At 38.8% G+C, this 27,627-nt stretch overlaps 1 protein-coding gene across 2 annotated transcripts in view; it reads left to right on the top strand.

The window, feature by feature from the left end:
- LOC103045241 (proline-rich transmembrane protein 3) overlaps positions 1 to 24,465 on the top strand; it is a 31,855-nt gene extending 7,390 nt beyond the window's left edge. For both annotated transcript variants that reach the window (XM_049485902.1, XM_022670720.2), the window contains 3 exons: positions 8,857 to 9,729; positions 11,644 to 11,970; positions 20,738 to 24,465. In XM_049485902.1, coding sequence (XP_049341859.1) covers positions 8,865 to 9,729; positions 11,644 to 11,970; positions 20,738 to 22,740 — 3,195 coding nt within the window. In that variant the 5' untranslated portion in view covers positions 8,857 to 8,864 and the 3' untranslated portion in view covers positions 22,741 to 24,465. The remainder of the gene's footprint in view (positions 1 to 8,856; positions 9,730 to 11,643; positions 11,971 to 20,737) is intronic.
- The last annotated feature ends 3,162 nt before the right edge of the window (positions 24,466 to 27,627 follow it).

Genomic DNA, 27,627 nt, shown 5'->3' with positions numbered 1-27,627 from the left:
CTAACATATAGTCAGTGATGCATTTAGAGACTATGGCTCATTAAATTCCAGAGTGTCCAGAGCAGTCGGAACATGTGAATGTCCTCACTGGCATAGTACATAGAGTGCACTGGAGTTTTCCACATACTGCATGGATTTAGTTCACTGTGTAAAAGAAAGTCTTTTTCGTTGGGTGCGCTGTGATTGATTTAGAACTGAACTGTACTAAATCATCGGGGTGGGGGAAATTATTGAAGCTTAGATGCGTCTTGACTATGTCAGGGAGGGTGCAGGCAGGATGACGTGGAGGGGGACGTAAACGCAGGTAATAAAATTTATTAAATAAATAACAAATAAACGAGTAAACAAAGAACAAAGAAACAAACCAGAACAAACGAGTTAAACAAGAGAACATAAACCTAAACAAACAAATAACGTAAACTAAGTCTAAATAAAGAAAAGAAAACAAAACAAGGAAATAAACGAGGGACTGGAATATAACAAAAGATCAATGAGAAACATTGATAAACTACAAAAAACAGGAACAAAACAAGAAGATATAAACTAGAAAAAACACAAAATAAACAAGAAGGTATAAACTAGAAAAAACAAGAATTAAACAAGAAGATATACAAAGAACAGCAGACTAGGGCTAGGGCTAAAGATATGAAAAAAAAAGTAAGGCGGCGAGACAAAGGACAGGTGAAGGTGCAAAGACAGACGAGGACAAAGTCACAGGAGGACTATATATACAAACAGGAAACACACTAGAAGAGGAGACACCTGGGGCTAGGGGGCGGAGCTACAAAAGGGACACACGTGATTGAAAATTACAGGGGAAGAAACACAGAGGAGCACAGGTCACGTGGGGATAACACACAGAGACATGAGAACAGACAGGAACAGGGCCAGGACGTGACAGATTAAGATGTGGATGATTTTAATTAATTCACAAATGCCAAAAATCAGTTCAGACCTGCCAACATGTAGCTACGCATTTTGCACACAGGCACACAATTGGACCACAATTGTGCACTTGTACAATTCCATATTATACAGTGTGCTTATTGTTTGATCTTACATTTTCTTCATATTGTCACAAATTTGTCTGTGTGAGTGTTAATGAATGCTTAAATTAAATTATTTTTTGTCCGGTTAGCACGAACACTAATCCAGCAAGCTACCTATCGAGCCTTTCGCTACTTTCCTTCACTTCATTTTACCCCCACTGTCTTTCAGGCGCTCTCTCTTGTCTCTTACATACACTTACTGCTCATTTTACTCATATAACAAGCTAAAAGACTTAATTTTATGCCTTAACTTATTGTCACCTTCTTGTTCTTGCTTTCCTTGTAGCTGGTTTTAATATTATCCTAACAACATTAATTCTAAATTATTGATCGTTCGATTAATTTAAATATGCTTTTTATAAAGTAAATGGAAATATTGTCAAAGGGCTTATTAAATAGCAGGATTCATTATGGATCATTATAGATACTTTACTTTAAATGTAACAAGTAGTTAAATCCTGGATAGAAGAAAATTATGCTTTGAGATGCATTAGTAATTGTTTTATAATTGCATCACAGACCTCAAAATAATAATCAAAACAAATTGCAATGTGCCTAGAGATTCTTATCCCTACTAAATCACTAAGTAACAGCTTATTTTGAGATATGCTGGGGCGCAGTAAAACTGTGCTCTCTGGAATGATGGTGTTCAAGTTGGGGATAAGTTTGGTGGCCTCTATCCAACATTCTGACCTCACAAACACTTCAACAAATACAGGATAAACTCTGTTGTAACACCCTTGACTTTGTAAGAGACAAAAATTGATCTAGTGTCCAGGACCATATTTTTGTGCACTATAAGGCACATTTAAAATCCTTTAATTTTCCCAAAAATCGTCAGTGTGCCTCATGTATGAATTTTACCAGTCAGGTTGTAAGAAGCAGTAAAGCCACTCCGCTGAAGGGCATTATTAGCATTATCTGCTAACCATACTAAGCGCTAACTCTTTTACCATGAAGAGGTAAGTATTATCAGCCCGTAGCCGGCTGCTAACCCCAGCTAGCACTGCTGGAGCAGCATTAGCATTACCTGAGGGAGTATGTCGGACTGTACTCTGCATGTTTACTGTGTCAAAACAAGCTACGTGGGACGAACCACTAGCTAATAACGCCCTTGCCTCCTGGAACACCTGGCTAGCGCTAATGGTTAGGTGCTTATACTAATGTTGCTGCACTCAGCCTTAGCTGAATACTGAAAATCTAAGGTTACTGTAAATAAACGGAAGCGCTTTACTCACCCAAATAAACTTTTTTTATAAAAGAAATCTGTGTAGATTAACATCCAGCACTCATTTAATTTTAAAATAAAATGTTTTTTTTAAGAATTACAGTTTTGTTAACTTAGCTTAGCTTAGCTTTACAGGTCTTGCGACCCAGCAGCGAGACCTGCTGAATTAGAAAAAAAAAAAACATGTAAAACCCCTGTTCCTCACTAGTGTTGTATAATACGCTTTATAATCCAGTGTGCCTTATATTGAGAAAAATATGGTACATTTGTCCATATAGTGTAGTTGTAAGTATGTGTAGTATTGTTTAAATGTAATTTGTCTGGTATATTGTACAGTAGGGCTGCACGATATTGGAAAAAAATTACATTGTGATATAAAAAATCTTTATTCCCATCCTTTTGTTATGAATTTGTTTGTGAAATACATTTTAAACCTAAATATTTTAAATATTTCTGTGCAACAATTGTAGAACCCTACATTGCATTAATTGTGATGTGAATATTGAGCTTGTTTGTTTACTAAAGTTGAGGAGTCTTGCTGATTGATGGGGTTGCTCTTTCTCTCTCTCTTTCTCTCTCTCTCTCACTCCTCCTCACTACCACTCTAATGTTATGGAGAGTTAGGTTTATGTTAAGTGCTTAAATTGACTGATGCCCTTCATTCTTCTTCTGCGTTATGACCGCTGCTCTCATATAGCACTCATCCCCAGTGTACTGAGTCCCAACGCTTCGCCAAATTGCCTCTTAGTGATACAGCAATTCATTATTTGCACAGGGGGTTGCACAGGGGCGAGGTATTTTTAGTCATTCAGAGTGATGCATTATGGGTAGAAAGTTAGACAAAGTCAGTAACAGGTGTTTCATGGTTTTTGGGGCGTTTCTAGCCAAGCCTTGAGTGGTTGACGTAAGTTTGGCACATAAACATCTGTTGGAAAAAGCAGCTGTGGTGATGTCATTATTAGAAGCCCAGAGGTTAATATACCAGTAAGCTGTAATGAGTCTGGTCAGTGGGACCGTAGTGCTGTTTTTTGGATTTCATTCCACCAGCCATGGTCATAACATGAACATACAGATACAGTATGCAGCCCTGCTGCGTATGTTGTGTGCTCTGTCTAGACATTGCATACATTCAGTGTGTAAATAAAGCTGCAGTGTGTATGAATGAGGGTGCTGTGTGTGTTCTAGATGTTTGGCGTGTGTACTCAGCTTGGTCCAGTAAAGATATAGCTTTGCTTGTGACCAGTGCTCAAATAAATATACTAATCTGAAGATTTTCTGTTATTTTAGATCTTGATTTATATACAGTAATAGAATTTTATGTTGAATTAAGGCTGGGTGGTATCGCTGAAAATGTAAGGCTTTAAATTAAAAGCTTTGATTATTATTGAGTTTACTTTGTCCCACAAAATAACACAATATATGAAGAAATCAGACTATTAGCAAAAAAACAGCTGAAGAATGTAAAAAAACAATAGACTTAAAAACTAAATATTTTTATTAACACTAACACTAAATTGAGCTAAAATACTCAATGTAAAATGTCAAAATAAATATTTAGCAAATGTTCTATTGCACAAGTAAGACACAAGTTTAATATCAATTTACAGGGTTATTATTGAAGCCATTAGAGGCGTTGCAGTATTAAAATCAGCAGCAATTCTTTCTTCAGTTAACAAATAAATTAAATTCAGTGTGCATTAAGAATATCCTTTAGGATACAGTATTCATATATTTAAAAGGGCTATAGTTACTTTCCAGTTTACTGAGATAAAAACATTAATACAGTGAATTTCTCTCCAGGCAAGACAGCAAAAGACGAGTGTAAATTCCCCTCCAGTATACTGTATAAACCGGTATACCACCCAGCACTATGTTGAATCACAAATTAAATTACAATAACACTTTTATTCAGTATCTGTATTGTGTAGTGTATTGACCAGTACCATATAATACATGGCACAGTACAGGGATTATGATTCTGTATATTGTGATTTTGACAATAAAATGTGTGGGATTAAGGATGATATCGGAATTGTTTCAATATTGGCCGATATATATATTTTTTTGTTATCATTGACATTCGACAATATGACCAATATTTATCAAATGATACTTGCTAACATTTATATTGTATACCGGAAAAGGACAGAGTGACCACTCCACACTACTACAATTAGTCAGCACTGGGCACGACACTTTATTATATCGAATATCAGTTTCATTCCACCTCATGTACCACATGTGATGTAAATGACAATAAAGTCTTCTTAAATCCTTAAAAAAATATATCAAATTCAGCCCAGAATTCCTACATCCGTGCCTCCCTAGTAGTATTTTTTGTGAAAAAATCCTGTCACAGTATAAAAACACCATGACATACTTCACGTTTGAGTAAAAGAAAAATGTACTTGTTATGCAGTCAGCACAGTGGGATCTGAAGACCTAATTCCCTGGGCTTAAACCTAACTTTGTGTGACTTCACATGTATCGGAGGAGGCATGTGCTGGTCTTTCCCCTCCTGGTGTTGTGGCTTCACTAGTGATTGGGGGAGTCCTAATTGAGTGGGTTTGGGTAAGTGGGCTAGTACATTGGAGAGAAAATGAGATAAAAAATTAGAAATAAATAAAGAAAGTCAATTAACAACAAAACTCTACTACAAAACTAAAGTGCAGCATACATAGTGAATGCATCTAAACTGCAAACAAATAAAAATAAAAATTAAGATGTAGTATCACTTGGCACAATGGCACACCCCTAGATCATGTCATTAAAATGTCATTGTTTGGTGCACATAATTTGGTCTTTTTATTATTGATAATCTCAGTTATAAATCATTTAGGGTACCAAATATTCAGTGCATCCCAACAGTTCATATCTCAGAAATCTTGTTGGAGACTGAAAATATAGAGTGAACAGGATAATGTAATAATTGTATTTGCTAGTATTGACCCACGCCCTTGACTGGGCAGAGAAGAAGAAGAAAAGAGGGGGAGCGAACTCAGAGTATTGGGGTGGAGTTCGGGGCAGCTTCGCTGTAAAGCGTGAAGCCGAAGCCCCCCCTCACATGAAGAGAAACACGAGAAGAGAATAAAATTAAAGAAGGAGGAAGATGGGGAGGAGGTGGGTGCGAGGTTTGTTCAATGAGCAGGTAGAGAGGAAGTGACGGTTTAAATAGGGAAGGAAGTGGGAGGAGTGAGGGCGTGGATCACTCCCAAAACTTAGTTATAATACATAACTCCACATTGAATTGAAGGATATGTATTCATAAATGATACCACAGTTAGTTCCTACCCTGCAATGTAATTGGCTGAGAGGCGTCTTATGAGTGCCATTATTACCCGGTAATGCACTGTAACCGAAGCTCTCCATGTATTACTCCGCCACATACAGGTAACCTAGCAACCATGCAGCGCTTACAAGCCAAACAGCACAGCTACAAAAAGAGAAGTAATGGAACTATTTTAACTCGTGGAGAGTTTATAAACAAACAGTTAATATTTTCTCGTCCCCTTGGACTTAAAATCTTTCAATAAACAGTGATAAAGGAACTGTGGGATAATCACAATAATACATTCAAGGTTTGTGCTATATTGTGTAATATTAGCAGTGCCAATATTACACATTATAGCATTCCATCTCGTGTATTATTGCATAAAAGGGCTGGGTGATATGGAAAAGCCGATATCGATATGTATCACGATATAAATCAAATCACTTTCTGTTACACTTAAAGGTTTCTTTTTACTCATAAGTGACAGAATAAGGGAGTAAAATCACTAGCAGGCTCAGAGCCTTGTGGACAGACACTTGGATTGCCAGGTGGGTACAAGGTGCTCAGACAGCTTTTAAATTAATTTTTAAAATTACAAAATACAAGAGTATATCACAGTGTTCATTTTGACAGGTGATTTTGATACAGTTTAGTCTTAGTCTTTTAACTAAAATATATAATAGTTTCAGTCATGTTTTAGTCTAGTTTTAGTTTTAGATTTTGTCATATGAAAAGTACGTATTACATATGTTTTACTGTTTTTCTACTTTATATTTGTTGTTATTTGGAGATTATTTACTGCTAATGTTTATTAAAATAATAGCCTTTGAGTTTTGTTGCAATTAAATTATGCTATCATTTAAATATTTTAAAGCAAGTGACCTGTAATGGAGGTGGGAGGAATAAAGTCGAGTTTTTGAAATGATCCACTTCTACTGCAGTACAGATTTTTACTAACATTACTGGCTTTCAGTAGACTAGACTTACATTACTTAAAAAGTGTATTTAAAACTCATCCAGTTCAGTAACAGCGATGTTTAGCTCCGTTTAAATGCAGCTACACAGATTATATAATCTTCTGTATTTAGTAAAATATCCAGCACAACAGACTCTCTATCTGTTAAAGGGACGAGGGGCACTTGGCTGAGCAGAGGCAGTTTAGCGCGCTGCCTGATCGCGTGCTGCGCCTGTTCGCAGCGCTACTTAAACGGGAAATAGAAAATAAAGTTTATCGAATCCTATCGTCCGGCTTATTATAGTTATCGCGATATATATTTTCCTCGATAACTATCGCTATCGTTTTATCGCCCAGCACTATTGCATGATTAAACCAGTTTTAAATCAAAACTTCTTTATTGCTGTTGACCACAGCTTTTAAGAGTTAATGGAATCTGGAGCTGAGCCGATGATAAACCGGGTGAATTATTATACTGAATTACCTCGATACATAAACACTGGATGGGCTCAGTTGAGTCTCCCATGTGTTCTGTTTACATGTCACATGGACGTGTTGAATATTTGTAGCTCAGAACATGCTGTGTTCATGAGTCTGTTTACATACTAGAACGGTCAGGTCTGAGAGTGTGCGCCTGCGCTAATGACTGCTGACTGTTGACTCAGAGGGCAGGTCACTTAACGATCTCAGAGATCCAAACTGTACCACAGAGAGGTCAACAAGAGGTGGTGTAGACTTGCAGTCGGTTACATGTACATAACGTGCATACCGCTGCCATATATACCATACTGGAATGGCTGGCATGACTACACATGTTCTGGGAGTGTCGCAGGGATGTTGCGGCTATGATGTTTCCTGTTGTGTTCATCTCAGTGCTTTCCCAGTAATGTAATTAGATAAATCAGTGGTGTTGCTCAACAGTACCTGTTTAGCAAGATCGTGAAGCCAAAGCTGGTAAAGCCATCCAGCAATTAACTCAGCTAAACTGGAGAAGCTATCCATGGTCAGGAGTCAAAGAGAACTGGATTTGCTCACTCTGGGAGGGTAGCATGGCCCTCTGTCTCCTCCCAACACTCAATATGATGCCAGAAAGCATGGATATATGTTAGCTTACATATTAGACCTGGCATTTAGAGTTCTCCTACAGAAGTGTTTAGCTGCCAACATTTTGTCAGCAGCATTTTGAGAAGAAACAGTCTACATTTAGGAATCCATCTATCTTTCATTTATATACACATCCACCCATATCTATTTAACTCTTTCGCCGGTCAGAGGGGAATATTATTGGCCTGTAGGCTGCTGCTAACCCCAGCTAGCACTATTAGAGCAGTATTAGCATTAGCCGCTAATTGTGCCAAGCGCTAGCTCTTTCACCGTTCAGAGGTGAGTATTATCAGCCTGTAACCTGCGTGTTCAACACATGAAAACAAGCTATGTGGGATGAAGCACTAGCTAACATCACACTGGCTTACTTAGTGTTTCTTAGTTTAACGCTGTTGAGCTAACGAGGCTAGCGCTAGGGTTTAGCTGCTAATGCCTTAGTGGACATCACCCAAATAAACAGTTTTCAGGAGAGAAATCTGTTTAGATTAACATCCAGCACTCATTTGACTTGAAAAGTACTTTTAAGAATTACAATTTGTTTTACTTAACTTGGTTTTATTTAACCACCCCCCCACCAACATCTAGCAGCGAGACCTGCTGAATTAGAAGGAAAATATGGTGACACCCCTGATCCCTACTAGTGTCACACATTGCACCTTATAATCTGGTGCACCATATCTATGAAAATAGACCAGAAAATTCATTGATTTATCATTTATTAATAGTGCGCCTTATAATCAGGTGTGCTCTATAGTGCGAAAAATACAGTATTTTCCAGCAATGCTTAATTTCCTTGGGCATAGAGTTTACTAGAGCAGTAACAAGTCACTGGAATCCTCTTCCACTCTTCCATGTTGACATCACAGAGCTGATGGATGTTAGAGACCTTGCTCTCCTCCAACCTCTGTGTGAGGATGCCCCAGAGGTGCTCAGTTGCGTTTATATGTAAAGACATGCTTGGCCATGGAACACTGTGGTGAGAGAAAAACATACAAATTTGTAATTGGATTAAAAGTAGCCTTTAAGCGTGGTTGTATTGGCTCAATCTCTAGATTGGTGTTGGACATCCCTCGTTTTTACTTTTTTATGCTTGGCTCAATGAAATTGGAGGACTTTTTGGTAACAAGGGAATTGTCAGATAATTTGTTCTGTTTGTTTTTTGCACTTATTACTGTTATTTGTGTCAAAGTCTGTCTGTCTGTCTGTGTTTTGTGCAATTTTAATTAAGTGTGTCTGTTCTTTTCTACAGCAAAAGACATGAGAGACTGCAGCCCATCGTTATCCAGGCTCACCTCGGGGAGGCAGAACATTGCCACAATGCCTCTGCTGACACTTTCACTGCTTCTGGTTCTTGTCCAGCCGGTTACAAGCCAAGTGCATGTGAACTCTTCCTTGTATGATGGAAATGTCTCAGATACAAAACAGCCTAACCTGGGGCCTTTCAAGCCCACAGGCTGGATGGACAATCATGAAACTTCATCTAAAGAAGAAACCGCAGTGGATAATAAGAGAATAAACTTATCTGTTTCTAAGCAAGGAGACAGTGTATTAAATGGACATCCAGAGGAACATAATTTACCTACCAGTATGGAGGAGGTAAAAACGGAACTTACAACTCAGTCGATATTTCCTAAAAGCAGAGTCTCAACCAAAACTCAGAGGCCTACAATGAAGCGGATTATAACCACCACACAAACACAGCAACTAGGAGAACATTCTGAAAAGGCAACAACCAAATCCCCACCGGCCAATCAAAGCTCAGACCACTCAATGGTCAGAGAAGGAGATGCAGTAGCAGTGGAAGAGCCAGTGATGGAAGAACCGATTCATGAATACAGTGAGGAGGACGTATTAATCCCTTCTGTTATTAGTGTAGTGGAATCCTCAGGTGAGACTGTGGAAAGGGATGGTGTTGAAAGTGCCCAGTACAGACCTCAAGCTCAAACAGCCTACAGCGTTTTGACCACTGACTCCAATGCTCAGAAACACCCTACTGTAAGCTCAGTGTCTCCGCCTAGACCTTCCAGTAGTGCACTGAGCAGTGAGAAACCTGCAACAACATCAGCTTTAAACGTGGAGACCTCAAGAGTGACAGTCAGTCTGCCTGCTGTGGAGAAAGAAGGTGAGTTAACCATTACACTTCTAGAATTACTATTGATGTGTGGTTAAACATTAGGAGTGTAAGTTAAAGCTTGACAATATTTTTTTTTATCAATTCTTAGTGCAAAAAAAAATGTTTCAGAACCATGGTAATACAGCTCTGAAACAAATTAAGAGACCACTTCAGTTTCTGAATCAGTTTCTCTATTTTGCTATTAATAGGTATATATTTGAGTAAAATGAACATTATCACAACTATGGACAACATTTCTTCTAAATTCTGAATAAAAAATATGGTAATTTAGAGCATTTATTTGCAGAAAATATATACAAAGTAGAAATGGTTGAAATAACCTCAACTAATGCAAGAAAGAGTTCAGAAATCAATATTTGGTGGAATAACTCTGGTTTTTAATCACAGTTTTCATGCATCTTGCCATGTTCCCCTCCACCAGTCTTACACACTGCTTTTGGATACCTTAATTTCACTCCTGGTGCCAAAATTCAAGCAGTTCAGCTTGGTTTGATAGTTTGTGGTCATCCATCCTTCTCTTAATTATAATCCAGAGGTTTTCAGCTTGGTAAAATCTCAATCAACTCATAATTATTAAGTGGTCTCTTATTTTTTACAGAGCTATATACAGAAAAAAAAAAATATATATATATAAATATATCAAACAGCAGACCTCACCCCAGTGCTATGTCATTGAAGTGTAATCAAATATCAACAAGTATATTGCTTCATAATGAATTTACAATTGATTATTAATTATTTATTTTTAACACTACTGGCAATGTCAGGGCATGATGATGTATATCACAGATGCTGACGTTTACATCATATCGACTGAAATTAATAAATAAAGTCAAGTCAAGTCAAGTCATTATCAACCGCTTCATCCATTAAGGGTCGCGGGGGGGTGCTGGAGCCTATCCCAGCCGGCATCAGGCGGAAGGCAGGATACACCCTGGACAGGCTGCCAATACATCGCAGGGCAGACAGACACAGACAGACACACAGACACATTCATTCACACACTCACACCTAGGGGCAATTTGTATCCTAATCAATAAAGTGTGTAACAAAATTTGACCATATCGTCCAGCCCCAAATAAAGTTTGATAGTAACAGTCGTTAATTACATGGTTTGCAAGTAAACAACAGTGCTGTGTATTTTTAGATGTTTTTTTCTTTCTGATCCTGGTCACTCACTACACTGAGGTAAAGGCTGCAGGACATATAGACATGCATATATTACTATGGATGGCTGCAAAGGTGTTTAAACAAGAGCATATTTTAGCTGTTTTTCAAATGTGATTACTAACTGATCAATTAGTGAATTGTAGGGGTGGGGGAGATATGCAAAAAAATCGATTTAGACCTGCCAACATGTACGCATTTTGTATAACAGAAACGCATTTTGACCTCGTTGTTATATATATTATGGATAGTTACAGATACTTTACTTCAAAAGTACCACATAGTTGTGCTGTCATGTATAGAAGAAGAAGATGCATCATGATGCATTAATCATTTTATAATCATATTGCAAACCTTATCTTGTCTGTAGGTTAATCTGATGCTGAGATAGGAAGCAATATAAATACTCAGTGCCACACAAAATCATAAATCTGGCATCTGCATACCTAAAAATTACTTGAAATCATATTTAATGGCTCCAATTGAAAGTAAAACGTTTTTTAATTCTCCAGTAAACTTTGCATTTTGGTGATGCCATGTTTACAGTGACAATTTTCTCACAATGTGTCACATTTTGAATGGCAGAATCTAACTCACAGATTATCATTGTGTAATCTTACTGATATTCAGGAAGCTCAGTTTTATGGCTGTTACACACTTAAGAAAAATATCCATAAGCTTAGATTCAGTATGATGTTTACTTACAATCATTTTTCTTTGCGCTTGCTTTATCAGCTAAAGCCAGTCCAACCGTTTCAGCGGGAGACCAGTCACAAGAAAGTTCACAGTCTCCATCAAATTCTCCATCACCCAGAGACAGCATCCCTTTACACACAGGCACAACAACCAATCTACAGATGATAACTCTGCTTCCAACTGAAACTCCAGCCAGTTCGACCAATCCACAGCCAAGAAACACAGTTCAACCATCAAAAGCCTCTACATCAACCAAACGGCAGCCCAAAGGGACAGGATCTAGCACAACCAGCCCTCAGAAACCACAGACCAACATCTTCAAAAGCTTGCCCCCTGGAAGTACAACAATTCCACAGAGCCCAACAGGTAGGAGCGGTTTGAAGTGGGTGCATTGTGGGATTGGTAGTTTTTAGTGGTGATGGAAACAATGGCTGCATTGATGACGTGCGAGTCTCTGGCACCAAGTGGAATTATTTATGCAGCTGGTTTCTTGCGGGAAGACTTTGGAGAAAGCTCAAAGGTATGAGAGCCCAGACGGAGAGAGCTAGAGAGAGAGAGAAAGACAGAGAGAGAAAGACAGAGAGAGGGAGGGAGCAAGTGGCTGAGACGGAAAAGAGAGGGAAATGAACAAACTTGAAAAAAAGAAAGAGGAAAAGAGAGAGCAAGAGAAAACAACAGACCGAGAGGCAGCAAGAAGCAGAGAGAGAAAAAGTGAGAGAGAGAAAGAAAAACAGACGGACTCAAAGCATATTTTTATGAGGGATGCAGACAGGTCAGACCCGGAGGAAAATATGCACAGGAGGATGGAGAGAGGGACAGAGGGAGGTGAGGACAGATAGAAAAGAGAAGGTCAATGAAGAATGAAGTGAGCATGGATGAAAGAAAACAAAGGCCCAAAATAGCAGAGCTCCTGAAGGTTTACTGATAGATACTATTACAAAGAAAAGAGATGACTGTGTAAATGGAAGGAAAGACGGGAAGAGGGGAGTGAGCAGAGGGAGTTCAGAGAGTGATGAGAACCAGATGGATCGAGAGCAGGATGGAGGGAAGGGAGGAGACGAGACGAATGGAATAAAGTGGTGCAGGAGCTGCAGTAGTGGTATGGGTGCCAGTAGAATAGTTAGGTTCAGTTTTTGCTGTTGCTGAAGTTTATTACACAATTCTAATAGATCTTCATGACATTCACACACTTAAGGAAACAGGGATGCCTGTCAGTCTGTGTGTGGGTGTGTCCTATTAATATACAGTGCATTCTTCCATTTTTTAGCATATTATTTCACATATTGTTAATTGATTTGAGTTTAATTTCATTCTTCAAATAATCACCATATTGAGAAGGTAAAACATAACTTTATTCATTTGGTAAATTCATTATACATGAAAAACTTAAATTTCACAAGGACAGATGTATTCAGACCCTTAACTATGCAACTTTAAATTTAGCTTTGAGGACATTACATTTCTCTTAATCATATTTGATATGTTTGTACACCTTGACTGGAGCCCAATGGAAAGCCCCACCCCTGTCTGCTGTAAATAAGGTCTTACAGCTGACAGTGTATATCACAGCAAAAAAAAGAACAGCAATCCATGAGGAGAACAGAGGAGTCTGTAGAGCTCAGAGAGGCACAGATCTGGAGAAGCTTCAGAAATATTTCTACACCACTGAAAGTACCAAAGATTACAGTGGCCTCTATAATTCTAAAATGGAGAAAGTTTGGAACAGCCAGAACTGTTACTAGAGCTGACCTCTTAAAATAACTAAGTAATCGAGCAAGAAGTGCCTTGATAGGACAGGTGACCAAGAACCCAGTGGTTGAGCTCCAAAGGTCTTAGCTGTGTTCCAAAATCTGGGCTGCAGTCTAGGTAGCTGTAGGTTGTGTCCTCTATAGCATTGACATATGAAGACTCCTTTCAGTAGACTGTTGGCTACACAAATGGAACAGTCTAATAAGGCTGAGGTTTAAAACTTCACATGAATAATTTGGATATCATTTTAAAGATTATTTTTTCCATCAAATTCCTCATATTGTGTTGAGTTGTGTTCTTCAAACTGGCTAATGTTTGCCCATAATTTTCTGCTGTACAGGAACGCTCACTTTGCAACATCCGTCTCAGATGGAGGCCCAATCCCATTTAACCTTTTGGCCCTACCACATAGGCCCTGCACGTCTAGGGCTAGGGTGAAGTCTTAGGGCTACATAGCAATTCAAATGGTGACACAAGCGACCAAAGAAACTTACAAATTTGAGTATTTTCCTTGTTTTAATTTATGATAGCCACTATATTATCATAGTTTAATGTATAGTTTCTATGTTTTATGGCCATTTTCTTTATAACATGCATACAAATTACTAGGAATTCATCTCAGTAGCTAGCTAGCTAACTTTCTCCCTTTCACCTTAAGTGGTACAGCAGATGGCAGAGGCTGCAGCATTTGAGGTGTATCGGAAAAAAAAAAAAAAAGCTAATAAAAGCTACCCAGCTCCCAACACAGAGGAATTGGAGAATGGGAAATAATTAATTAATTGCTGCACCACCTGACCCCTTTTCTGAAGACAAACAATGCAAAAAAAGTTAACTAGTTAATGAGCAGCTAGATTTCTGAAGCTAAAGTGTAACTATGTCTGTGTCTGGAGCTGTAAGGGTTGTCTGAATTTGTAGGGGAGAGATATCAAACTCTGTTTCAATCAAGGGGTAGTGGTAAAAAACAGAAATGGGATTGGGCAGTAGAGGCTGAAAGTGTAGCCTGCTTCAGCTGTAGCTTAGGCTTTGAACTGCAGCTCCTGTGTGCAGATGAGAGAAACCTTCAGAAGGTCCACCATTCCTACAGCACTCTGGCAGAGGGGCCAGACAGAGGCCTCTTCATAGTAAAATACACATAAAAGAGTTTACAAAACAAGGACTCTCAGATTGTGATAAACAAGATTCTCTGGTCCAATCAAACCAAGAATTGACTTTTTCATAAATTCCCAGATTTGTAGAGTGCTGCTCCAACTTCAGAAATGGAATGTCTCATCCAGCTGGAACTCATTTTCAGGCTTCCTGCAAACTATATATATTTATGTCACCTTGTCATGAGCATGCTAGCCAGTCAGTATGTACTCTCACTCACAATATAACACCTTTCCTTAAATTATATTGATTAAAATGAGCACCTTTTATAGGTACTGTATAATACATATGGGACAAATTCTTATTACATATACATAGTAACATATAAATAAAGCATACAAGACTTACAGTACCAGTCAAAAGTTTCTTTCTTTTTATGATTCTTATATTGTAAATTTAATTTTAAAGACTACATTAAAGCTACACTGGAACACATGTGGAATTATTTAGTAAACAAAAAGTGTTAAACAAACCAGAATATGTTTTATACTTTAGAATTTTCTAAGTAGCCCATTTAGCTTTGAGGACAGATCTTCACACTCTTGGTATTTTAATCTCAGTGTCTAAATGAGGGAGAGTCACCTGGATTAGTTTTCTCAGTGTTTTGAAGGAGTTCCTGGAGGTGCTGAACAACAGTTGCTTCAGTTGATCAGGTTTAGGTCAGAGGATTGTGAAGGACAAACACTTTTTTGTTAATTACATTATTCCATTCGTTTCCCTTAATAGTTTTATATTTAATATTAATCTACAATGTAGACAATAAATTAAATGAAGAAATAAAGAAAAACCCTAAATGAGAAGGTTTATCCAAACTTTTGCCTGGTATTGTACATTGCATACACCTGTCATTATGGAAACTATTTGACTAGATATATGGAACAGCATGCCTCGACACAGTATACAACCAACATATATACTGTATATGTGTGTGTGTAATGAGTTTTTGTGCATGAAAAAATCTGAATGGAAAAAAGGCAACAAAAAATAAATAATAAATATTGCAAAAAGATTTTTTGACTAAGATGATGTGGAAAAGATTGATCACTAAATACAAAATGTGGAAAAGCAGGATAGAATAGAAACAAATCATTTTAATTGTTTAATATATTTTAGTCGTGGTAGCTTATCTAATCTAAAGTTATTCACATAACTGTATTAAATAGCAACACAGCTTATTTTACATTTGTTAACCAAAATTTCTGAATTGTGCATACCTTTTCGAAACATTTGTGTGGAAACCTGGATTGTGTATACCATAAGGAAGAAAGAGTGTGTAAGGTGAAAAGTGTACGTGTGTGCGTGTGTGTGTGTGTGTGTGTGTAAATGCCTCCAGCTGTGAAATGTGATCGGCACATCTGGGATATGTCTGAATCCTGCTGTTCAGGAGCGGACCTCAGTCAAAGGAAGTTAAACACATGTTAATTGAAAGTGTGTTTTTGTGTGTGTGTGTGTGTGTGTGTGTGTGTGTGTGTGTGTGTGTGTGTGTGTGTGTGTGTGTGTGTGTGTGTGTCTGCATTTTTCCATTTGCTCGCATGAAGCTTTGACATCTGCACACGAGCTAGAATTAGTAATAGATATGATTGAGGGAGTTAGTGGGAGTGTGCTGCTTATGAGTGTATGCACACACGTGTGTGTGTGTGTGTGTGTGTGTTTTATGGACAGCTCTAACTGGAAGCACATGAAGTTTAAGGGGGGGATAGTCTGTTCCTGTTCACTTTCACCAAAACACTTTTCTGTCATCCATCATCTGTTACTTTACCTTCTAAAATATCAGTGTGCGTATGTGTGCAAATGTGTATGTGCATTTGTGTGTGTGTGTGTGTGTGTGTGTGTGTGCCCCAGGCTGTGTGAGAGTGTTCGCAAGTTTTGTGTTTTTTTTTTTTTTTTACATGAGCACGTCTGGAAAGCCATTTTTAATTTCAGTTTGATGTAAATTCCAACTTTGCCCCACAGCTATGACATTTATTGTCATTTATTATGAGGAGTCAGTGTGTGTGTGTGTGTGTGTGTGTATATGAATGTGCCTTGGGCCTCTTTGAATGATGTATTCTGATGAGTCTCACCCAAAAGCCTGGAGAACATTTGAGATGTGTCATTTGTGAGTTTGTGGGCAGGTCTGCATCACCATGCTGAAGTCTGCTGGTTGGTTAGGGAATAACGTAAAGATGGTTTCAATGTAAAATGACATAAAAAAGTTCCATACTTTCCTTTTCCATTCAGCTTCTCCCATGTGTGTTCACTTCCTGTTCAGGATGTGGCCTCATGGTAAAGTCTACAGCATTGATTTCACTTCTATATGCTTTGTCTGAGCTGTCTGCCCTGAGGTTTACATTATGTGTGCAGGAGGCATGAGAAAACACGTTTTTGTAGCCTGTGCTCGGCAGTGTAAGTGTGTGTTTTAGGGGTGTAACGGTACATGAAAGCCACAGTTTGCTACAGGTTTGGTACAGTGGAAAAAGCAACAAAACACTTTAAGAGCATCAGGCAAAGTTTTATTAATTTTTGTGCAAGTTACGGTTTAAAAGAACAAAATTACTGTTGTTACCATAGCAAACCCTACTAAATTCACTACAGTTCCCACAATACCTTGCAAATTCAAACATTACTAACATTAACTTCATAACAGCTAATAGTAGAGATTGAAAAATCTAAGAGCTCTGTACTGGTATCAGACGATTTTCAGCTAATATATGTGATCGACTCTCTGGAAATATTTCTGCAATTATCCAATCATGTTAGGCCAATCAGATCATATTACCATATCGAGATCAGTTGACCAAGCTGAAAGATGATGGCAGTCAGCATCTGCCCTAAATTGTTTACTGAAACCCTTGTTTTTTTATTATATGAATTAAAGTGTTGCTTGAAAGTTTGTGAAGCCTATAGAATGTTTTATATTTCTCCATAAATATGACCTAAAACATCATCAGGTCTGTACTCAAGTTTGAAAAGTAGACAAAGAGTAAAACAGTAAAAGGAATTAGACTAAAATATTAGTCATTTATTTATTAAGGAAAACGATCCCATTACAAATGTGTGAGTGGCAAAAGTATTTAAACCTCCAGGATTAGCAGTTGGGGAAACTAGTCAGGTATTTTTAATCAATGTGATTGGTCACCCTGTTTTGTTTAAAAAAACAGGAATCTATCAAAGTCTTCTTTTCACAACACATGTTTGTGGAAGAGTTTGGAGTTCACCAATTTAAAGTCAGATTAAGTACAAATAGAGGAAATTCAAAACTATTGTTACACTCCCCATGTGTTATGTTTGGACAAAAAGGAAAAAACTACAGTCCAGCATATGAATCTTATCCCATTTGTGAAACATGGTGGTGGTAGCATCATGGTTTAAGGGCTGTGTTGCTGCATCTGGGCCAGGATGGCTTGCATTTATTGATGGAACAATGAAGACTGAATTATGACCTGTAGCTCAAGAGAAGGTGGGTCATGCAGCAAGACAATGACCATAAGCACACAAGTCATTCTACCAAAAAATGGTTAAAGAAGAATAAAAGTAATGTTTTGGAATGGCCAAGTCAAAGTCCTGACTTTAATCTATATAAGTAATATGTAAAATAATATTTAATATTACATAATTTCCCTCAATAAATAGATTACCAAGTATAATATTTTTGCTTCATTTGTTAAAATTGGTTCTATCTTCTTTTAGGACTGCAAATCTGATGATGTTTCAGGTCATATTTATGCAGAAGGGCTCACAAACTTCAAGCACCACTGTAGAATATTGTGTCGTGACAAAAAAAACATATATGTTTATATACAAAACAGTGAGAGCATAATATTATGATATAACATCCAGGCCATCATACCCACCCCAGGTCTCCTCATAAAGTCAGACCTCTTGCTCTGGAACAGAAACGTTACCTAACAGCTGACATTTAACAACACATACTGAGAGCCACAAGGGTGCATTGCCAGCACAACCTGACAAGTAATCAGAGCAACACCTGGAACCTACTTCCTGCTCTGCTATGACAAATTATGTGGTTATGAGGTCTGGCAGGAGTATGTTCACGCTAATCTTGATGCATTTCTTCACTGTAGAGAATTTATTTTAACTGCGGAAAGTAAATAAACTGACCCTGTTCAAATTTGAGCATTTAACATTTGAACATTTGTATGGTCACTATACTGTAAATCGACTAGAACTTAAATCAGTTATTAATGTTATTAATGGATTACACACTGTTTATTTTATTATAGCCCATGTACAGCATTTACAGGATTATTATCATTTTAATTTCCAGCAAAATTATGATCTCAATGATACGACTGTTGTTCCACTATAGAGCTGTGAAAGCACTTGCATTTCTGTGTTCAATTAAGAAAAAAGTAGTAAATATACTCATCTTACATTCAAATCTCAACATTGTTAGTCAACACTTGCTGAACCTAAAAACAAAACAGTACCTCCAAATTTGTGACTTTAAATAAAATGCAAATAATTTGCGAGATATACTAGTAAATTATGGAGATCAGGGGTGAAGCAATAGAGAATTGAAGAGATGGGGTGGAGTAACAGGGAGTTGAGGGGATAGGGGTGGAATAATGGAGAGTTAAGGGGATGGGGTGGGGTAATGGGCAGTTGAGGGTATGGGGTGGAGTAATGACGAGTTGAGATGAGGTGGAGTAATGACGCGTTAAGGAGATGGGCTACAGTAATGAAAAGTTAAGATGGTACTAGGAAATTATGGAGATCAGGGGTGAAATAATAGGGAATTGAAGAGATGGCATGGAGTAATGGGGAGTTAAGGGAATGGGGTGGGGTAATGGGCAGTTGAGGGTATGGGGTGGAGTAATGACGAGTTGAGATGGGGTGGAGGAATGACGCGTTGAGGAGATGGGCTACAGTAATGAGAAGTTAAGATGATACTGGGAAATTATGGAGATCAGGAGTAAAGTAATAGGGAATTGAAGAGATGGCATGGAGTAATGGGGAGTTTGGGGGATAGGGGTGAAATAATGGGGAGTTGTGGAGATGGAGTGGAGTAGTGACGAGTTGATATGGGGTGGAGTAATGACGTGTTGAGGAGATGGAATGAAGTAATGGGTAGTTGAGGAGATGGGGTGAAGTAATGGGTAGTTGAGGACATGAGGTCAAGTAATTGGGTGTTGAGATGGTGTGAAAGAATGGGGAGTTGAGGAGATGGGGTGAAGTAATGGGGAGTTGGGGTGATGGGGAGATGGGGTGGAATAATTGGGTTCTGAGGGGATAGGGGTGGAAAAATAGAAAGTTGAGGAGATGGGGTAGAGTAATTGGGTTTTGATGGGAAATAGGTGGAGTAATGAAGAGTTGAGGAGATGGGGTGGAGTTATTGGGAAATTGAGGGGATGGGCTGGAATAATCGGGAGTTAAGTAGACGGAGTAAGGTAATTGGGTAGTTGAGGAGATGGGGTGGAGTAATGATATGTCACTTAAACATTGGACAATATATGTTTAATGTATTTCATATGATATGTATGTGTTAAGTAAAGCAAGGACCTGCAATCTGATGTATTCTGAGAGCTTCTGTTTGGACGTGTTGTGAGGAACATGGATAACATCACCAAAGTCGAGCTAGGACTGAAGCTGGCCTGTAGCCACTTACCTGCCAGCTAACCCAGGGTGTTTTTGCCAAGCGAGATGTCTGGCTATTGTTTAATACTGCTTTGAAGTCCATGGGAGTTTCCATCTTTTGTTGTTCTTTTTTAAACTTTTTGTGGTTACATTTTGTGTGTTTTTTAAACATTCATGGCCAGTTGATATGGATCACTATATTATGCTTAATGTACCATTTATGTAGAATGTGTGGTGTTAGGGAAGTTACTATTTTACCCATTACCCAAATGGGCAGTACATCATTTTTATGCAGTTTGTTATCACTGTGCCTATATAATTTTTTATATTTGCCTATTTCACATTTGCTGTTATAATAAGCAATACTCTTTCACACCACAGTGCTACTCTCATTGTTACTGCCTGCATTTCAATGCAGAAAAGCTCTTTGCCTTATACTGGTCAGCATTTGGGTGTTTATGTGTGCTGATATGTCTCCATCTGCTGGTAGAACTCTTTAGCTACATGTATCTGCAGACAACAAAAAAAGTTACACATCATGTTCATCATACCCATATGAGAGTTACAAATACCTTTTCTAATTTATTTCTTGAATAAGAATGAATTATTAATTAATGACGCTTAAGATAACATTGTGTTACTTTTTCTTCTGTTTCCACAGATACTACCACTTCTCCAAGCAAAACTCTTCCTCCCCCAAAGGGACGTGGACGTATGGTACCAATAGAAACTGAAGCAGCAAACGTAGGAAAAGAATTGTCCCTAGGCTACATTCCTTCAGTTAAGCCAGGATCCATCCCATCAACAACATACATCTCTAAGGAACCCTGTGACGCTTCTCTGGGCCCCTGTGGATCTCCTAAAGACCCAAACGTTCTCAGTGAGCTTGGTGCTGCAAACGGGAGCCTGCTGGTGTGGGCAGACCTTAGTCGTACATTGTCTTTTGCCTGGGAACTTCATGTTTTCGGCTCTGCTGCCCTTTTTCTGCTTCTTACTGCTGGATCCGCTCTGGGTTTGGCCCTGTCTCCCAGCATGCACTGTCCTCACCGTGGGGCGCTAGCGCTAGCTAATGGGTTGTTGCTTCTGGCAGGTGCTATTCGAGCCGCCTACTTCCTGCTCGATCCCTATGGGTCTCGGCTACTTTTGCCGTTGCCTGTTGTCACTGCCCTGTACACTTTGCCACTGCCTCTCTTAATATGGGTACAGGCTGCGATGGTGGTGCTGGTAATAAAAGGGGCTGAGGTGGCTCTGCTGCCTCCGTCTTTTCAGCGACCTCCTCTTCTAGGTATACTAGCCGTCCTCCAGTGTACCCTGCTGCTGGCTGCGGACCTGCTGTCTCCTGCACTGTCACCTGCTGTACCTGTGGTTTTGCAGAGCCTCACTTTAACAGCAGGATTGGTACTCTGTCTAGGCTATCTCTTTCTGGTGCTGCCACGTCTCTCAAGCCCCCAGGCAGGACATGTTGGAGATAAAGGCATAAGCGGCTCAAAGTTAAGGGTACTGGCACGCGTGTTGGCAGTTTGTGCACTTCTCGGGGCACTGTGCTGCTTGTTGCATGCTTATACCTGTCTGTGGCTGTACGGTCTGCTGGGGGACTGGAGGCGCTTCCGCTGGACATGGTGGCTGTGTCAGTTCTGGGCACGGCTGCTGGAACTAGGATGGGCCTTTTGTCTGCTTTTGTTGGCTTCCTGGGTCTTCTGGAGACCTCGAGGGCGACAGACACGAAGAGCTTCAGGGCAGGGAGGGACTTCTGCAGGGGAAGCCCCCTCACCCTGCCAATCGTCCAGTTCTTCCCACACACATACTTGCTGGGCAAAGATTGTGCAAAGCTTAAAGGGGCGTCCGCATAGGAAATCTGACAGCAATGGAGTGGGAGGGGCAAATGGCAGTGGAGTTGCGGGAGAGCTGCCCAACAATTGGGCTGGACAAGAACGTTCAGGAGCAGATATCAGCAAGAGCCTCATACGCAACCGTGACCCACCCAAAGAAAGCAACAGGGGACGCAACCAGAGAAGCATCGCTGAATCATCAGCCGGGTCACTGCTAAGATTACAAGCCCTTGGTGAGGCTCGCCAATGCTCGGTGAGCGGCAGTCTGGACCGGGACAAAGAGTCCGCCATCTCACTGTATGACTTCGATCTGCGACCTCCCTCGCCCATTGACTTGAGCCGCAGCATCGACGAAGCTTTACACCGAGAGCATCTCCTGAGGGGTGGAAGTCTGTTTCGCCCATTGGGACTGCCGTCACCCCCTCCATCTCCAGGACCTTGGATGCGCAGGAACAGTGACCCTCAAATCATGCTTTCAGACAGCAGTGACGAACACACCATGCTGACTGAGTCGTCTGCTGACCTGGACCGGTCCATCCCCAGTGCCGTTCCTAGTCGGCAGGTCACCGCTCCCCCTACACCCACCCATCAGGGCCCACGCTGGGTCTCTGACGTTCCTGTGCCTTCCTCCATGTCCTGCCCCGTGTCCCTGCACCCCTCCCCGAGTGCAGGCCGAGCTGCAACACCCAGCACAGATGACACCAGACCATTCCTCACCCCTGAAATGGACATAGAAGGCTCACGGCCTGATAGCCGAGGTGGGGGACGGAGATACCTAAAAGTCAATCGGCAGGATGACTCGGCTAGTGTCAGTAGTGACATTATCGACCTTTAAACTGGTTTAAATTTACAATCCATCTCACATAATCTAAAAAAGATAAAGATGAGAAAGACATGTAAGAGACACATCCCAGAACTACGAGTCAGAGAGACCTCAAAAGAGAAAAGACTCATGTCAGATTGAACATTAAGCAACGGATTTTCACACTAACTTACTCTAAATGGGATACTCTGATTCCGAAGGTGTCTGTTTAAACAGTATGCTCTTGCACATAAATTCATTCCACCACAGTTGAAGGTAGGTGAAGCTTGCAGAACAGCTTGGAAAAGCAGAATGTGAGAAAAGGTGGCATCAATAAAGAGAGATTATCTTATTGATATCCATTCCGAATATCCAAACAGGCTGGATGTGTTTGCACAGTTAGTTGTAAATTCACATTTTAACCAAGACCGTTTTAGGGCCCCTAGTTATCAAGCTTCTCAGAATCACTAGTAGGAATTGTGCATAAAATGAACTAAGATGATCAAGGCTCAAAGTATATAGGACAAAAGACAAGTTGTCAAACCATCTTCACAGATTCTGACAGAAGGCTACAGCCATTCTTTTAAAAATGAATTAAAGCATATGTTTCAGACATTCCTTGAACTGCAATAAATTGTGAGCATGATAACATTTAACATTACAATGACAATTCAATTAAAATTTGTTAACTATTTGCTTACAACCAAAAATCATAGGTTTCTTTTGGGGGTAATGTTTTGCCTGTACTAAAGTATGACGGTAGAAAGGGGGCTTTAAAATATTTTTTGTTGTTAGCTGCATTGTCTTTTACAGCCTATATAAAGAGTAAATGTAAGTGATGAAAGTAAAAACTGCTTCTAAAAAAAAAACAATTGCTTACCTTTGCTGTCTCTCTGCAGCCATCTTGTGGCAGCTCCCAGCTATTAGCATTTCAGTGCTTTTATGTTCTTGGAATGTTGATCATGTACTTTAACTTGTTTAACCCTCCTGTTATATTCATTTGTCAGGAACAGCAGTGGTGTTCCCGGGTCAGTTTGATGTGGTGCATGTTTAATTATGCAAAAGATGTCTAAAAACAAACAAATCCTAACAAGTAGTGTGAATATTTAATGACTAACTTCAGTACTAATACTATTTTATCAATATTTAGTGCAATGTTGTTACTTGCCTCTAACAGGTAATGGTTAAATTAGGATAATTCACTTTTATTTTTTCATAAAAAAATATACATGTTCAAACTTGTTCTAATGCTTCACTACTTTATTACTTTTGAAAGACCAACATATAAAACACAATAGTTTTACATGACATTGAAACATGCAGGAGGGTTAAAAAAAATAATCCAAAAAACTTAAATCTAAGAATTTTAAATCAATTTAATCAATTGTGCACTTGATAATTTGAGAAGCTTGATAACTTGAGTGTTCTTTGCTGAAACTGATTGAATCTTTAGATAAAGATGTATATGTATTTATATAACATTTTGTAAAAGCATTCTGCTTAGATAATATTTTGATTTGATGCCCAAAGCCTATATTACAATTAGGGTTGCAACGGTATGAGATTTTCACGGTATGATAACCGTCTCAGAAAATACCGCGGTATCACGGTTATCACGGTATCACAGTTTGTTACATATATTATTAAACTGACCCTTAAAGAAATTACAACAAAGGTTTTTGTTCAATTAACTATTTATTGTAGAAACCTGGAACAACTATATAGATAATGTCTCCTTAAAAAAAATAAACTGTACACCATTAGTAGAAGGAAACCAGGTTTTCCCACTACTCTTAAGGTCATTAAGGGTGTATATAATTATATATATATATATATATATATATATATATATATATATATATATATATATATATATATATATACACACACACACACACACACACACACACACACACACACACACACACACACACACACACAAACACACGTTACACACATTACATGTCCTCTAAGAAGTAAAGATCCTGTGTTTAAACTATTCAGTACAATTATTTAAGTTTAAATTATTTAATATCTGATAAACTGAGCCTGGGTCAGTGTCTGATCAACAACTGTTGTAAACGTCCGTTTTACTGCCAAGTTGGTATATAACCAGATAGAGGGGATTTATTTCTGAGTCTGGTTTTAACACATGAAAAACAGGCACGTCAGAATTAGAAAATGAACGCATGTAAATGAATGGCGTCTTTCACATCCAGTCCGGCGAGCACCTTTACACGGACACGTGAATCCGTCGTAGCACGCACTTCACGCCTGTACCTGCGTGCCCAAATTTCGGATAACTCAGCGCTTTTGCGGGCGCTTACCGCATGGGTTGTGCACGACTACAAAGAGATTTTATTTATGTTCAGATTAAAATTATAAACTAAACACATACTTTGCGCTGCACGGCGGGGTGGTGTTCTTGGAGATGGGAGAACAGGTTTGACGAATGTCCACCTTTAGCTGTGACTTTACGGCCACATTGATTATAAATCGGATAACCATCCTCGGGTGCGTTCGGCGGGTGTCTGAAATAGTCCCACACTGCTGATTTTAGTTTAGCCTTTTTTAGGCGGACGGAGATTTGTTTAGTCTGATGCACTTTCTGCTGTTCTCACCGCTGTGTGCTGAGCAGCTGAAGCGGAGCAGAGTTGCGCATGCGCGGATGAGATTGTCCGCTGGCTTGCGTTTTACCGGTAATAAGCAAACACACACGGTATGATAACCGTGCATTTTAATACCATGGTATACCGTGAAACCGGTTACCGCTGCAACCCTAATTACAATAGCAGGGTTATAGTTAATGATGTTGTAAGACTCAGTAAAAGCAAGCACAGCCACTTTTTCATTTTGACAATAGATTTTTCCTCTTGTCTTACCCAACATGATATTACACAGACGCCAACAATTTAAAGTGGCTCTGTAAATGGTGAACTAATAGAAGACTGTTGCTGAAAGGTTTTATAACCAGTTTTAAAAAAGTGATCACTATTCTTCTTATGACATTTCATGACGTATTGCGTCTTATAGCCTGTTTTTGTGAAGTAGTAAGGGGTTCCAGATATTGCACATGCTATGTTTTATGATATGCTGAACCTGAGAAAATATGGAAAATGTGCCAAATGCAGCAACTTGTATTTTTGCTAACCACTTTATGCTCAAAAGAGCACCATAAGGAAAGATTAAATACAAAAATCTTTACAAAAAAGCTTTTCTCAAGACATGTTTTTTAGGGAGGCAATCAGGAAGTGATTTGTTTTGGACAGTGAAAGTCCTTTGGAGAAGGTTCTCTCGTTTGTGGGTGTTAAATTTCTGTATGTTTTTGGAACTTGGAACAGTCTGTAATAACCTGAACAAAGGGAACAAGTGATATAGGGGTCCATTAGCATGGATCCTGAGATTGGCCGTGATTGATTGAAGCACGGTTTAATTGGGGGCCAGATATCATTTCAAACCAACAAATCATTTCAAACTCAAAAAAGCTTTGAGGTTATGTTTACAATGCTGTTATACATATTGTTTATGCTTGTGATGGCTTGATACTTGTATCTGAAACAGCAAATTAGCATCTGCTTTCACGTGTTATGATGCAAATGTACTCTGCAGCAAGATTTCAGACTGAATTCAGATTATTTCATTCACTTTCTGCTCTTAGTTAATGGTATACTGAAAAATGGTCTTACATCTGGTCTAAATATGCTATTTTAGGATTGTTGTAGGAATACTGTAAGTTTATTTTACTGTTTTAATTGTAGATGTTTTATTTTTACATGGTTTAAATACTCTGGTGTACTGAAAGTTAATTTGATAATAATATTACAATATTGCACTAAATAAAATTACTTAATACAAATAAAAAAGTACATCTACTAATATTATAGAATATCTTACAATAATAATAAAATATGATATTTCCAGTGTGTAGCTGTCCTCGGCTTCAGTACAAGTCACATGCTGTATCTGTCCCTAAAACGACACAAATGTGCACCATGATGTGTTTATGCATGTTGGTTCTGTTGTTTTGCAGCATGCTGGTCCCAGAACATTCAATTTGGCAGAACATTGTTGCTGCAACAGCGTTAAGCGCATGCATACAGGAACAAATACGCATGGAATCTGATCTGGCCTGTTACATTGATTTCCCAACAATCTGACACATATCCAGGGAACATATCTAGGACCACATGTGACAGTTAGTCAAATCTAATATGTTCACACAGGCCTTAAAAAGTTGTGTTAATTTAAGAAACAGAATCAGAAGTTGTGAGTATAGACAGATTAATCTGTACACATCTGATTGCAATCGTATTTCAAACCACCTCCAAAACCAAAATGTGGTTTGGATCCGGTTTGCAAAAAATGGATTTCAGGTGGTTGCTGTCTGTTCAGACTGTCGGATTTAGGCTGGTTGTCTAAACATAGCATAAGTGAGTTAAATCTTAACAAGTTTTGAATATTGGTGAATTTCAGTCTGTCATCTTGCATAAAGCATATTAAATAATTGATTTCAAAATCAAAATAAGATTTTTGCAGTGTGCATATCTTGCAAAGTTGCTTGTATTTGCTGTTCCTAACAGAAAATGATGTCTGCTTGAGGAAAACCAGACAAAAGCCAATTACAAGTGTATGTGTATCATAAAAGAACATGTAAATACTGCTATTTTTGTTGATTGTAAATAAGAATATGCTGTGTTTTGGAGTTACATGACTTGTATTTACTGTGAACGACAATCCTGCATAGTGTATTTCTAGGCAGAATACAAGGACTGGCATTAAAGGAACTCAATTATTTTTTTAGATGCACAAAACGATATAGCTGAGTATTCTAGTAACGTTGGACTGAAGAGTTTTTAATATTGGGGCTTATCCCAAATAACACTAGCACTATCTAGAGCAGTACTTTAAGTGTAATGAAAG

This window comes from Astyanax mexicanus, chromosome 12 (assembly GCF_023375975.1).
Source record: "Astyanax mexicanus isolate ESR-SI-001 chromosome 12, AstMex3_surface, whole genome shotgun sequence".
In the NCBI taxonomy this organism is placed as follows: domain Eukaryota; kingdom Metazoa; phylum Chordata; class Actinopteri; order Characiformes; family Acestrorhamphidae; genus Astyanax; species Astyanax mexicanus.
This window is presented reverse-complemented; position numbering and strand designations above follow the sequence as displayed.